At 52.9% G+C, this 15,576-nt stretch overlaps 1 protein-coding gene across 3 annotated transcripts in view; it reads right to left on the reverse strand.

Annotated features, from left to right (window-relative positions):
- Window positions 1-14,923, reverse strand: part of wtip (WT1 interacting protein) — a 35,950-nt gene extending 21,027 nt beyond the window's left edge. For 2 of the 3 annotated variants that reach the window (XM_048546688.2, XM_048546690.2), the window contains exon 1: window positions 13,140-14,923. In XM_048546688.2, coding sequence (XP_048402645.2) covers window positions 13,140-14,577 — 1,438 coding nt within the window. In that variant the 5' untranslated portion in view covers window positions 14,578-14,923. The remainder of the gene's footprint in view (window positions 1-13,139) is intronic. The other variant, XM_048546687.2, reaches the window with a different exon arrangement.
- Between the last annotated feature and the right edge of the window lie 653 nt (window positions 14,924-15,576).

A 15,576-nucleotide genomic window follows, 5' to 3' on the forward strand; every position in this document is an offset into this window, starting at 1 on the left:
TGCCAAACAACCAGTTCAAGTCTTTCATTCGCTCATGGAACAAGGACGTTCCACTGTTGTTCATTCTTGGCATGAGGTTCACAAACCCGAATGTTTCAGTCCAGCTTCAGTCATTGCACTAATGTTGCAGGGCCTCAGTCAGTGCCGCTTCTCTCACTGCTTCCCACACACATGTCCTGGCAAGGCAAGGTCGGCGGTGGGGTACTTTGTGAAATTAAGTTTAACTATTTGCATTTCAATTTAGATTTCTAACACAGTTAAACATTTCAATGCGTCAGTCAGGAACGTTAGCACAAACCACATGAAGTGATATAATAAATTATCAAAAACCTGGAGGAAGAGGCAAAATCAAGGAGCTTTTCCAAAGGGACAGCATGGCAGAGAAGGGGAATTCCAGAATGAAGAGCTTAGCTGCAGCTTAACAAGTGATTTACACAGCCTTAAAGTAACAACCTCGCTTTTGTAGTCTGTGTGCACGTTATGAATTCCTATCCCATCAGTGTAACATAGTCATTAATCAGAACCTGTAGGGAATTCAGGAGAAACTATTTTACCCAGAGAGTGGTGAGAATGTGGAGAGCTCCCACTGGGAGGGCCTGAGACAGAATTTATATTGGAAAGCTCAAGATATATTTACATGATGGGGAGCAGAACAGGTCAGGTTCATTGGCTGTGATCCAGAAGGGCCGGGAGGTGGTTATGGAATCATACAGTTTTACAGCACAGGAGAGAGCCACGGGATCCATTGTGTCTGTGCTGGGTCCTGGAACAGCTCACCAGCTATTCACATGCTCCAGCCCTATCACTTCATCACTTTCAAATATAAATCCAGGTTGATGTGGAACATAAACCCCAGCACAGAACATTAGGCCGAATGGCCTTCTTCCACACATGCTGTGGTAAGGGATTCTCTGTAAAATAGTCAGTTTCCAATTCCCCTTCTGACTGGCCTGCTGCAGAACAGAATTTCAGATAAGCCCTTTCTCTGATGCACCAACCACCACTGGAGATCGGGAGCAGCGAGAGGTTCAGTCCCATCTTACGTTTCCTGAGGTTACTGATTCACTTTCCCTGAACTGTGGCAGTGTTTTACGAACGGTACAGCCTTTAGTCGGTTTCCGACTCAAAAACCGTATCCCGTCAACTTATGGCTGCCTCTTGCAGACCGTTCTAATGTTCAGGACTCCTCAGGAATGTCATACATCTGCAAAAACTACCTCCAAACGGATGCAAGGTTCACAAATGGATCAACCAAATAAACCCAGCCTAGTGCAGCCCTGAGCCTCCCAATGTAAATGGGATCCAGAGGAGAGTCATTCTGAAACACTGACTCTGGTCTCCTTCCACAGATGCTGGCTGACCTGCTGAATCTCTCCAGCATTCTCTGCTTTCATTTTCAATCCGTCCCACCACCATGAAGCACCTCAGTGACACCCTAAGGCATGGGTTTGGGAAAGAGGATTCTAAACACCAGGAGACAGGGGTGAAGATGGAGGGGTCTATTGCAGGGTGGGCAAAGAATGGACCATTGTTGGTGGGGGATTCTCGGAATGGGCCATTGTTGGCGGGGGGCGGGTGGGTCCAGGAGTGGGCCGTTACCAGCAACGTAAAGGCATGAAGAATGAAGTTATTTTAATCTTTACTTCACACATTTGGTCCCCAACCTGCAGCAAGATTTAAAATGGAGCAGCCGGGATGCGAGTGAATCCACAGTGGAGACTGAAACCATGAGGATATGGTGTAAAAGTTCTCTCTCCCGGGGATTTGGCTGATCCTTCAAATCAGAGTTAGGGGCTGGTGAACTGCCTGTGACTGAGATATTCAGATTCCTGGTTTACCCAAGACAAAACTTCAACTCAGAGACAAAACAAGTGAAAATGACTAGAATGGTGGGAAAAATCTAGTTAAAATTAATCATGAAATTACTAATTAAATTTTAAATTACATTGAAGAGTAGTTAAAACTAATACTTTAAAACTAGTTAACATAATTCCAAGGGAGCAACTTAGGTAACTAGATTCTGTCAAACCCTCTCAATGGTTTCCACTGGGAGAGTTTGAATATTGAGATGATACCCACTTCCTGGAGTATTCAACCTGGATTTCTCTCTCGTTTCAAAGAACTGCTTCTTCAGGAGAAGCAATTGGGACTTTTAACCTGGATCAACTCTCTCCCTGCGGTCTCCTTCCTGCCTAACCCAGCTTCTGCACAGACAGAAAAGGCCTCTCTGCAGCTCTGAAGACGCTGATCTCCCCTTCAGCTTACTGTCTGAGATAACACAGTGTAGAGCTGGCTGAACACAGCAGGCCAGGCAGCATCAGAGGAACAGGAAGGCTGATATTTTGGGTCTGGAAGATGCCTTTTTATTTGCCACTGGGACAAGGACAACTTTCATATTTGTCAATTTGATTGCTAATCGGCTTGCTTTACTAACTGCAAGGCCTTTTAGCCCATTCCAGAAGTCATCAAAAGGTCAATCCAAAGGAAACAAGAATCATAAAACATTCCCTCTAATTTCCCATCACTGCGTAGGCACACCCATTTATGATTGCCAAGCTCTCGAGTGCATCTTAAAGGGGCTGTTTCTCATGCAGCAACTTCTGGGCAGGCCTTCCCTAACTAAATATGGAACTCCGAACACTGCCACAAAATGCTGCAAAGAATAACTGCAAATATTTCTTGTTTTGAAATAGTTTCTAATTCTTCAAGTTAATTCATGTTTTATTGCACGAATTGACACCAAAGATTCAGGCCTTTCAGATGAACAGATCTATGCTGGCGTTTATCATCTACACTAGGCTCCTCTTCCTAACCCATCTGGATATCCTTCTTTCTTGTTCTCCCTTATGTACAGCTTTCTACTTTGACAACTAGAATTAAATTTAATCCTGCAATTTACCCTGCACACAGGTTTAGAGAGAGCCTTCACCTTCAGAGCGGTGGGATAGTTTGTGGGGCACCCCACCTGGGTGAGCAGTTTGCCATTGTTAATGAACAGGAGTTGTATTGGACTCAAAATGTTGACTGTGTTTCTGTCTCCACTGATGCTGCCAGACCTGATGAGTTCCTCCGACAGCTTGCTTTTATTTCAGATTTCTGGCATCCACATTGTGCTTCTATCTCTGCTTTCTATGAATTTCTCCGTGCTCTCCGTCATTAGTAGTTCACTGTTAAACAGGAGCTTGGTTCAGGTCACAGCTCAGGTGGAGGGTTCACTGCAGAGTCGGTTTCCTCAGTAAACCTGTCATTCAGCAGCAAGTGCATGAGCAGGTGCTGGGGAGCCCCTGATACTGTAACCCACATTTATATGCACACCTGTACACTTCCTGCTGCAGACTGACACACACTTGTCATTGATAAGTTACAATCACTTTCCCAGAAACTGTACAAGGGAAAATTTTTTTCATTCCTCAGACAAACAACAAGCCCAGACAGAGAAATATTTTGAATGGTGAAGATCGCCCTGCCCAGTCTGTCCCACTCCCACACTGCAAGAATCCATCCGCTCAGAGGTGGCCAATTCTTTCATTCCAGAGAACTCTGCCTCACTGACCACCCTAACCCTAATCCTATCGCACTCCTGGCCAGTTTCTATATGGGGGGAGGGGGCGTCAGGGGCATTGCTGGCACAACGCTATCCTAAGGAGGATAACCCTGATCCTTCAGGAATGCGACCACCATGACATTCCCACCAAAACCAGCCCTTTCACAAGCTCAGTATCGCAACCCATTGGCACCTCACTCACCCCCACTTCTCTCATCACTATCACTCAGTAGCAGCAGGGTGTTCGATCATTGGGATGCACTGCAGAAATCTACCAAAGATCCTCAGGCAGCACCTTCCAAACCCACGACCACTTCCATCTAGAAGGACAAGGGCAGCAGATACATGGGAACACCAGCCCCCTGGAAGTTCCCCTCCAAGCCCCTCATTATCCTGACTTGGAAATACATCACCATTCCTTCATTGTCATTGGGTCAAAGTTCTGGAATTCCCTCCTAGGTGCATTGTGGGTCTATCTACAGCACATGGACTGCAGCGATACACAAAGGCAGCTCACCACCACCTTCCCAAGGGGCAACTAGGGACTGGCAATAAATACTGGTCTTGCAACATGCAAGAAAGGATGGCTTTTTAACAGCTTACACCTGCAAAGTACCTGTTCAATTTTACCCTAACAGCTCTTTACAGGGCTCTGGGATCGGAGATGGCAAGCACCATTTGGGGGCAGGCACAGAGAGTATCACAGATGACAACAGAATAAAGAAGCATCCAGGAGGGTACTAAGCAAAACAAATTCAGGGCACTGTGACCTAGAGACTGAGTTTTGTGGTGATTTTGGGGGGATAGAATTTTAAAGGAGAATTTAATGAATCAAAATTATGAATGGTTTTAGTAAAGTAAACAAAAACCTTCTCACGGGCAGGCCAGTCAGTAAATTAGGAAGAAACAAAACAGAAATTGCTGGAAAAGCTCAGCAGGTCTGGCAGCACCTGGGAAGGAAAAAAACAGTTAACATTTCAGGTGCAGTGACCCTTCCTCAGAACTGATTAGAGGTCACTGATTTTAAAATAACTATCTACAGAAGCTGATGACAAAGAAGGGGAAATGGATTCATAGCAGGGGGATAGTGATCTGGGACACAGTGACCAAAAGGACAATGGAAGTAGATTGAAGAGGAACAGTATGAAGGGAATTTAATCAAAAGCTGGAGCTCAGTAAACTGCAGGACATTATGGAAAAGGCCAGCAAGTAGATGTAACTGGGCAAGTCTTTCAAATAGCCAGAACAAGTATGATGGCTGATTGGCCTCCCTCTGTGAAAGACCTCAATTCTGAACGAACAGTGTGCGTTAACTAACCCCCCCACCCCCCAACAAGCTTGTGGGCCTTAGTTACAGATGAAACAAGGAACACGTTCCTGTGAATTTACCAAATTACTATACCACAGGGTGTCTCCTCTCTCACCGAGAGAGATTCTGTCTTGGTAAACTGCTCACCTCAAGGTGCTTAGCCCAAGTGAATGTAGAGACCAACTTGACGCACCCAATGTGAAACACAGGCTAATTTCAAATCTACAAAGACCAGTCCGTCCAGTGCCCCAATCTGGCAAGGCTGCTCGGCATGTAGTTTTGATGGTCTTTGTAACAATAGTTCATCATTCTTCCCTCATAATGACAATGACTCCTCCTTAAAAGGGTCAGTTAGCTCAGTTGGCTGGATGGCAGCAGCTTGGGTTCAATGCCTTCACCAGTTGGGTTACCATGAAGGACTCTCCTTCTCAACCTCAGATTAAACCACCAACCATCTCTCTGTCGTGACAGAGCAGCCCTACGGCCTGGCGGACTTTACACTTACACTTTCGGAAGCTCTCTGGGATTTTGGTGCCAAGGTTGTGAAAGCTGCCCTAGAAATTCACGCTTGTTCTTTCTTCCCTCCCTGAAATTGTACAAGATTGGTAACTGGATCATTCAGTTCTACCACAGAGGACTCATCGCCACACACCTCCCTGAAATCAGCTCATTCTCTCCTCCCTTCCACTGCTAGGCCAGGGGCACCAATATCTACTGTTGCTCCTAAAGGGCAGCGGTCACTGAGCAGCACCCTGACAGTTACCCCAGGGGCAATGTGTTCATTTTAGGGAATCTTACACGACACAGACCGACTATCTAAGCCATCAGCTCCCTCAGGGGCAGTTCTAGTCCCTGCTCTCCTTTCCCACAGCCCTTATACATTGTTTCTCCTTCAAATATTTGTCCGATCTTCCTTCGGAAATTACTGGAATCAGCTCCCACCACCCTTTCAGGCAGCCCATTTTAGATCTCAGCAGCTCGGGGCGGGAGAAAGATTTTTGTCTTCACCTTGGCTCTTTTGTTGTTTCCTACAAACTGCCTTCTCAGGTTAGAATCCTCTTCGACTGGGAAAAACAGAAGTTCCTCTTTATTAAATCTGTCAAAGCTCTTCAGAATTTTAAACACCTGAATTTCTCTGAGACGACAACCACAACTGATCCTGGTTCTCAATGGAACTGAAGACCCTCACTGCTATCACATTCTAGTCAATCTGTTCTGCATCGTCTCCAAAGCAAATCACAAAAAGCCAGGAAAGCAGCCTAAGCTTTGAATAAGAGATATAGTTCAACATGCCTGATACACCGCCCAGCAGAGGAGTCAATTAATATTCAACAGAGCGGCACAGAACTAGACAATGTGCAAGAGAGAGATACCCAGACAGACACAGAGCGAGAGAGAGAGTGAGACACACACACAAGCAGACACGTGCGCACACACACACACAGACAAGCACAGAGAAAGAGCATGCCGCGGAGAGGGGAGAGGGGAATGCCAGGCACAAACAGCCAGAGAGAGAGCCAGGCAGACAGAGACAGGAGGCAGTGGGATCAGAGAGCATACAGACTGACGAGTGAGCTGAAACTCAGCTGCAGGAATTTAAAAAAAAACCTCCAATTTTGCTTTCATTTCATCCACGACATGCTTTACAGAGACTTCTCATGGACTGAATCATTCCCAAAGGAATGGGGCGGGAGAGATTGTAGATCGTGGCATGCATTCCTTTCCTAAGAACACTTTGTTTAAAAAAAATCCTCCATTCTCTGCTTCCCATGGCCTGCTGCCGATTAGAGAGACACTGCATGGACTGGCTTTTCTCTCTAATGTATTCCTTTTCATCAATTATTTAGCCGTTACCCACCAGGACCAGGGCAGGCAGAAGCACACACTCAGGAACAAGCCATTCAGCCCCTCCATTCAATTGGATGACCATATGTATTTCTTCACAATACCCTATCGCAGGCCCTTGATTACCAACAAAAAAGCTTTCCTTCTCATATCAGGAAATCTCAATCAACCCTCACCATCAACATTCTTTTGGGGAAGAAAGTCTGACATTCCCAATACCTCCCAAAGTGAAAACAGGATTCCTGACATCACCTGCCCCTCACTTTCTGATTCGGCCATTTCTGGGAGGAGATTTCCAAAAGAGATTAACATTTTTAAATGGTGGATCAATGATGATTCTATGTCAGATTTGGCAAGTGTTTGGAAACTGGCACAGATTTGGTTTTGCTGACATTTGTTGAAATTAAAAATTAATTTTAGTACACCTTTCATCATAGAAACATAGAAAATAGCAGGAGTAGGCCATTCAGTCCTTCAAACCTGTTCCACTATTCATTGTGATCATGACTGATCATTCAACTCCACAGTCTGTTCCTGCTTTTCTCCCACATGCTTTGATCCCTTTAGCCCCAAGTGTTATATTAAACTCCTTCTTGAAATCATATGATGTTTTGGCCTCAACTGCTTTCTGTTGGAGTGAATTTCACAGGCTCACCCACTTCAGAACCTCTCCTAAATGTTTACAGCCAGCAACTGTAAATTGAAGTGTGGTCACTGCTGTAAGGCAGGAAACTCAGCAAATAGTTTGCACACAGAAAGCTCACACAAACAACATAATAACAGCCAGATCATCTGTTTCCCCTGAGGCTTGTTGAAGAGTCAATATTGACCAGGATGCCCAGGACAACTTCCCTGTTCTGCTCTGAAGCATGCCATGGGATCTTTTACTAAGAACAAAAGACGTCTCTGTCTTACACCTCATCTGAAAGATGGCACCTCACACACAGCAATGCTAGCTCAGTGGCACTTGAATTAAGGGTTTGTGTTCAAGGCCCCACAGTGCAAGAAGAACCCACAATACTATCCAAACCACCTGGAATTCTCAAGGAATCTTCACCGGCAGCAAGCCAAGAGATGACAGTTTGGTCAGTGGCTGAGCAAGGTGTTGGTCACCAGTCAAAGCTGATCACAGGCCAAAACATTGTCATAGACATGCCAACCACGACTGGTCACCCTGCAATGACCCTTTACCAGACCGTCATAGTGGGAGGTAATACAACCAAGCTCAGTCACTCAACAGCACCTAAACAGCCTCAAGCTAACAGTCTCGGTCCTTTCCTGATCACATTCCCTGAAACTCGGTAGAAACAAATACTTCCCACTGCGAATGTCACTAAGCTTCCTCTCTGGGCTGAAAGGGACAAGAGGAGATCAAAGCACATTACTCAGTATACTCACAACATATTCTGACCCTCCTTAAAGTCACTCTGCTTAATTAAACTACACAAATCCCACTGCGTTTTTCTATCAGCTAGAAAGCAATGTCTCCTCCTTGGCTCATTGTCAACTCTTAGTGCAGCCCCACACCAGTCAGAAACGTCAAAAACTTCATATTCCAGCACCATGGCCCCACCGGTACTGTACCCCAGTGCTACACAGTGACAGACCTGCCCCTACTGTACCGTACCCATGTTATACAGAGACAGACCTGGCCCTGCTAGTACTGAACCCATGTTATACAGAGACAGACCGGCCCCTACTGTACCGTACCCATGTTATACAGAGACAGACCTGGCCCTGCTAGTACTGAACCCATGTTATACAGAGACAGACCTGCCCCTACTGTACCGTACCCATGTTATACAGAGACAGACCTGGCCCTGCTAGTACTGAACCCATGTTATACAGAGACAGACCTGCCCCTACTGTACCGTACCCATGTTATACAGAGACAGACCTGGCCCTGCTAGTACTGAACCCATGTTATACAGAGACAGACCTGGCCCTGCTAGTACTGAACCCATGTTATACAGAGACAGACCTGCCCCTACTGTACCGTACCCATGTTATACAGAGACAGACCTGGCCCTGCTAGTACTGAACCCATGTTACACAGAGACAGACCTGGCCCTGCTAGTACTGAACCCATGTTATACAGTCAAAAATCACACAACACCAGGTCATAGTCCAACAGGTTTACTTGAAATCACAGATTTCTTTTCAAATAAACCTGTTGGACTATAACCTGGTGTCATGTGATTTTTGACTTTGCCCACACCAGCCCAACATTGGGTACCCCCAAATCGTGTTACCAAGCGACAGGCCAGTCCCCACCGGTACTGTACCCAAGTGTTACACAGCGACAGACCCATCCCCACGGGCACTGTACCCCAGTGTTACACAGCGACAGACGCCTACCCCACCGGTACTGTACCCCAGTGTTACACAGCGACAGACCCGCGCCCCCACCCCCCCCACCGGTACTGTACCCCAGTATTACACAGCGACAGAACCACCCCCCCCCCCCCGGTACTGTACCCCAGTGTTACACAGCGACAGACCCGCCCACCCCCCCCCCCACCCCGGTACTGTACCCCAGTGTTACACAGCGACAGACCCGCCCCCCCCCCCCTTACCGGTACTGTACCCCAGTGTTACACAGCGACAGACCCGCCCCCCCGCCCTGTACCCCAGTGTTACACAGCGACAGACCCGCCCCCGCCCCCCCCCCCACCGGTACTGTACCCCAGTGTTACACAGCGACAGACCCGCACCCCCCCCCCCCCCCGGTACTGTACCCGAATGTTACACAGCGACAGACCCGCCCCCCCCCACCAGTACTGTACCCCAGTGTTACACAGGGACAGATCCACCAGTACTGTACCCCAGTGTTCCACAGCGACAGACCCGCCCCCCCCCCCCACCAGTACTGTACCCCAGTGTTACACAGCGACAGACCCGCCCCCCCCCACCAGTACTGTACCCCAGTGTTACACAGGGACAGACCCGCCCCCCCCCCCCCCACCAGTACTGTACCCCAGTGTTACACAGGGACAGACCCGCCCCCCCCCCCCCCCCCCCCCACCAGTACTGTACCCCAGTGTTACACAGGGACAGACCCACCCCCCCCCCCACCGGTACTGTACCCCAGTGTTACACAGCGACAGACCCCCCCCCCCCCCACCGGTACTGTACCCCAGTGTTACACAGCGACAGACCCGCCCCGCCCCCCCCCCCCACCGGTACTGTACCCCAGTGTTACACAGGGACAGACCCGCCCCCCAACAGTACTGTACCCCAGTGTTACACAGCGACAGACCCGCCCCCCCCCCACCGGTACTGTACCCCAGTGTTACACAGCGACAGACCCGCACCCCCCACCCCCCACCGGTACTGTACCCCAGTGTTACACAGCGACAGACCCGCACCCCCCACCCCCCCCACCTGTACCGTACCCCAGTGTCACACAGCGACAGACCCGCACCCCCCCACCCCCCCCACCGGTACCGTACCCCAGTGTTACACAGCGACAGACCCGCACCCCCCCACCGGTACCGTACCCCAGTGTTACACAGCGACAGACCCGCCCCCCCCCCCCACCGGTACTGTACCCGAGTGTTACACAGCGACAGACCCGCGCCCCCCCCCCCACCCCCCACCGGTACTGTACCCCAGTGTTACACAGCGACAGACCCGCCCCCCCCCCCACCGGTACTGTACCCCAGTGTTACACAGCGACAGACCCGCCCCCCCCCCCCACCCCGGTACTGTACCCCAGTGTTACACAGCGACAGACCCGCACCCCCCACCCCCCACCGGTACTGTACCCCAGTGTTACACAGCGACAGACCCGCACCCCCCACCCCCCCCACCTGTACCGTACCCCAGTGTTACACAGCGACAGACCCGCACCCCCCCACCCCCCCCACCGGTACCGTACCCCAGTGTTACACAGCGACAGACCCGCACCCCCCCACCGGTACCGTACCCCAGTGTTACACAGCGACAGACCCGCCCCCCCCCCACCGGTACTGTACCCCAGTGTTACACAGGGACAGACCCACCCCCCCCCCACCGGTACTGTACCCCAGTGTTACACAGCGACAGACCCGCCCCCCCCCCAACCGGTACTGTACCCCAGTGTTACACAGCGACAGACCCGCCCCCCCCCCCCCACCGGTACTGTACCCCAGTGTTACACAGCGACAGACCCACCCCCCAACAGTACTGTACCCCAGTGTTACACAGCGACAGACCCGCGCCCCCACCCCCCCCACCGGTACTGTACCCCAGTATTACACAGCGACAGACCCGCCCCCACCCCCCCCCGGTACTGTACCCCAGTGTTACACAGTGACAGACCCGCCCGCCCCCCCCCCCCCTGGTACTGTACCCCAGTGTTACACAGTGACAGACCCGCCCGCCCCCCCCCCCCCCCCCCGGTACTGTACCCCAGTGTTACACAGTGGCAGACCCGCCCGCCCCCCCCCCCGGTACTGTACCCCAGTGTTACACAGCGACAGACCCGCACCCCCCCCACCCCCCCCCCCCCCCCCCACCGGTACTGTACCCGAGTGTTACACAGCGACAGACCCCCCCCCCCACCCCGTACTGTACCCCAGTGTTCCACAGCGACAGACCCGCACCCCCCACCGGTACCGTACCCCAGTGTTACACAGCGACAGACCCGCCCCCCCCCCCCCACCGGTACCGTACCCCAGTGTTACACAGCGACAGACCCGCCCCCCTCCCCCCCCCACCGGTACTGTACCCCAGTGTTACACAGCGACAGACCCGCCCCCCCCCCCCGGTACTGTACCCCAGTGTTACACAGCGACAGACCCACCCCCCAACAGTACTGTACCCCAGTGTTACACAGCGACAGACCCGCCCCCACCCCCCCCCCGACCGGTACTGTACCCCAGTGTTACACAGCGACAGACCCGCCCCCCCCCCCCCACCGGTACTGTACCCCAGTGTTACACAGCGACAGACCCACCCCCCAACAGTACTGTACCCCAGTGTTACACAGCAACAGACCCGTCCCCCCACCGGTACTGTACCCCAGTGTTATACAGCGACAGACCCGTCCCCCCACCGGTACTGTACCCCAGTGTTATACAGGGACAGACCCGCCCCCACCGGTACTGTACCCCAGTGTTACACAGCAACAGACCCGCACCCCCCCCCCCCACCGGTACTGTACCCCAGTGTTACACAGCAACAGACCCGCCCCCACTGGTACTGTACCCCAGTGTTACACAGTGACAGACCCCTACCCCACCGGTACTGTACCCCAGTGTTACACAGCGGCAGACCCCTACCCCACCGGTACTGTACCCCAGTGTTATACAGCGACAGACCCGTCCCCCCCACCGATACTGTACCCCAGTGTGGTACAGCAACAGACCCGTCCCCCACTGGTACTGTACCCCAGTGTTACACAGTGACAGACCCCTACCCCACCGGTACTGTACCCCAGTGTTACACAGCGGCAGACCCCCCCCCCACCGGTACTGTACCCCAGTGTTATACAGCGACAGACCCGTCCCCCCCACCGATACTGTACCCCAGTGTGGTACAGCAACAGACCCGTCCCCCACTGGTACTGTACCCCAGTGTTGTACAGCAACAGACCCATACCCCACCGGCACTGTACCCCAGTGTTACACAGTGACAAGCCCGTCCACACTGGTACTGTACCCACATTAACAAAGACATCCTAAAACATTAGTTTCCACGCAGAGTTGCTGCAGGATCACTGAGCTGTTGGGTGAGAGACGTGCTGTAAGTTGTCTGGCCTGCCCCATTGCCAGTAGTGGCTGGTTATCAATCAGCAATGGGGAGGCAATGGCCTAGTAATGTCGATTGTTGGGAGAAGCCCATCTGGTTCTCTCACGTCCTTTAGGGAAGGAAACTGCCATCCTTACCCGGTCTGGCCTATATGTGATTCCAGACTGTGAACTCCCCATTGGGCAATTAGGGATGGGGAATAACTGTTGGCCTGGCCATCATCCTGTGAATGAATTAAAGTAACAGGGCAATGGATTCTCTCTGAGGGGGCATTCTTCCTGTTGAACACATTGATGAAGGTGGCCTATGACTTCCTGAGGTGTGTATCTAGAATTTAGATCTGGGGCCCCAGTCCTAGCCCCTTGCCTGCTTCTTCTGAGGCGTGGTATTGTCAGATTTCCAGCAATGAGTGTTGGCACTGAGGTGGGAGAGAGAGATCAAACACTCCCTGCTTTCAACTGGTCCCTCACAATGAAATGGCAAGAGGCTGGTGACTGGCACTGAGTCTTTCACAAGGCCCACACTGGGCCGCATCAGGAGGCACTGGCATAGGGCTCACGTCACTCCACTGGCAATCCAGAACCTGCGGCTAATGTCTGCAGATTGGGTTCGAATCACAACTTCGTAAATCTGAAATCATTTTAAAACAAAACCGGAATGAAAAGCTGGCCCAATATTGTGTAAACGTTCCGAGTCCCGAGGACCTACCGAAATATTCCTTCTTGACGTGTAGCTCCAGCTCTTTCTCTAACTCCCTGGTCAAAGCTTCCAGCCGCTTCTCGGCCAGGCTCGGCCCGCTCTCCCTGGACGGGGTCACTTGGTAAGGCAGCCTGAACTTGTGGGCAGGCGGCGCTCCTTTGTTGGGGCTGTAGTTATAGGAAAGGATGGAGCCGGGGGTCGCCTCGGCGCTGGGCGAGGCGGGGGCAGCCTGCGGCCGGGGTGGGTAGTGCGGCTCCCCGGGGGACGCCAAGCTGTCTGGGCCGGGGACAGCACCCTCCAGCAAGCCGCTGGCCAGCACCGAGGAACGGGGGGAGGAAGGCAGCTGCAGCTCGGGGTAAGCGGCGCTGATGGAGCTCCGAGAGCTACGGGAGCTCTGGCTGGAAATGCTGCTCCTGGCGCTGAGGCCGGGTCCGGGAAGGTCGGCATCAGGAGGCTGCACAAAGCGGGAGTCCGAGTAACTGGAACGAGGACTGACCGTACTCGAGCGGGGGCTGATGTGTCTCTGGTCGTAGCCGATGCTGATGCCGCTGGTCCGGTTGCTGCTGGCTTTGCTGCCTCCTCCCCCCCCTTCATAGCTGGCCCGGGGGCTCGAGTGTTTGCTGGTGTCGCTAGCCGAGCTGGCGTAGCTGGAGCGGGAGCTCAGGGCAGCCTCGTACTGGATCAGGCTGCCCCGGGGGCTCGAGTAACGCTCTTGGCCGGGCCCAGGCACCACTAGGCTGGAGCGGGGGCTGGGGTAGAGGCTGGAGCGGGGGCTCGAGTGCTTGCTGTGCTCCTGGGTGGAGTTGGACGAGGAGGACGAGGAGGCCAGGCTGGAGCGGGGGCTGGTAGTGACCAAGCCACCGCCGCCACTCGATACATTGTTTCCCCGGGAAGCGGATACATTGTTTCCCCGGCAGCCGGACGATACATTGTTACCCCTGGCGGATACACTGGCGCCGGGGTAAGGCGGGAAGCTTCCCCCCAGGCGGCTGCACACCAGGCCCGGCTCAGGAGCACCGCCGCTGTACCTGCGGCTCTCCGCGTTATACCCTCGGAGGTAGCAGCCCCCCGGCTCCGGCTCGCCTGCTACTCCCAGCTGCAGTTCCCCTCGGTGCCCCGGGCCGGCCGCCTCCAGCCCTCCCCCGCTGCTGCGGCTTCCATTCGTGCCCCGGGGAGGCGCGGGCAGTTTGCAGAAAGTGGCCGCCAGGCCCCGCTCCTGGTGACTGGGGTCAGCCCCGTTCACCCTGTCGGCGGCTTCGGGCTGCGGCAGCTGGTGCTGGTGCCCCGGCATCATCTGCAAGAAGAAAGCCCGCTTTGTCTCCTCCAAGTCCGGGCTGCCCAGCAGCTCCCTCCGCTCACTGTAAAACCCATCGCTCGGCGCCTGGTACAGGGACAGATCCTCCAGAAAACCCGCCTGCAGTGCGATCTCCTCCTCGTATTTAGACATCACTTTAACGTGAAAGCAGAGAGAGGAACTCCGGACAAACTCCAAACCCTCACGGCGACACAGGGGCAAACGTTAAAACATGATTTTGTTTCGGGCCGCCGACGAGATTTTTCTTTTGTTCGCGAGTTTCGGATTGGTGATTGTTCTCAGAGCCGCAGCGCTGGCCGCCCGCTTCATTTCATTCTTCTGCATCTGAGATTCCCAACAAGAACAGACAAACATTCCCCTCTCCCGGAGTGCCAGCCCCGGGACCGCAGCACCGACTGGAATGGCGCGCACGGCGGAGGGAACACTCAGCCGAACGTGTAACAATCTGCAGAGAAAAGCCTTCAATATCCGGATGGCAGGGACACAGCCCTCTTCCTCACCACCCCCCCCCCCCCCTTCCCTGTTCACCAGCCTGTCACCCCCCCCCCACACACAATTTACTTTACACACTGTACTGACTGTCCCCTCCCCTTGAGGAAATGAGTTTCCCCCCCCGCCCGGCCAGGTATTTGGGTGGTGGGTACGTGGGGTGGGGGGTGGAAGCACTGGCTGGAAGGTGGTACAAAGATGCCAGTCAGTGTCACTCCCCTCCCCCTGTGTGTCTGCACTCTTTGGCGAGGCTGTGGAATGCGCGCAGGGGCACGGTTCAGGCAGGGCAGAGGGGGGGAGCGATGAGGCGGCCAGGAATGTGCTCAATTCTGAGGCCAAACAATGACCAAGTGGGGAGGGGGGAGAGAGAGAAGGGGAGGGGGGAGAGAGAGAAGGGGAGGGGGGAGAGGGTAAAAGACTGGAAAGGAGAATAGTGGAGAAGAGGAAAAATAACTTTCTGAAGCGTTCCGATGACGCTGCTTCATGCGCAGACATGACAAAAATTTCTGCAAAAAGGGAGTTGCTGAAACAAGCATGAAATCACTCCTTACACAGCGTCGCATTTTTTTCCAGGAATTCTGTCTTTTCCTCAGAAATCTCCTGTTTTTTTTGTCAACAAGTGGAGACAGTAACAGCGGGGGT

The sequence above is a fragment of the Stegostoma tigrinum genome, chromosome 16 (genome assembly GCF_030684315.1).
Source record: "Stegostoma tigrinum isolate sSteTig4 chromosome 16, sSteTig4.hap1, whole genome shotgun sequence".
NCBI classification, from domain to species: Eukaryota; Metazoa; Chordata; class Chondrichthyes; order Orectolobiformes; family Stegostomatidae; genus Stegostoma; species Stegostoma tigrinum.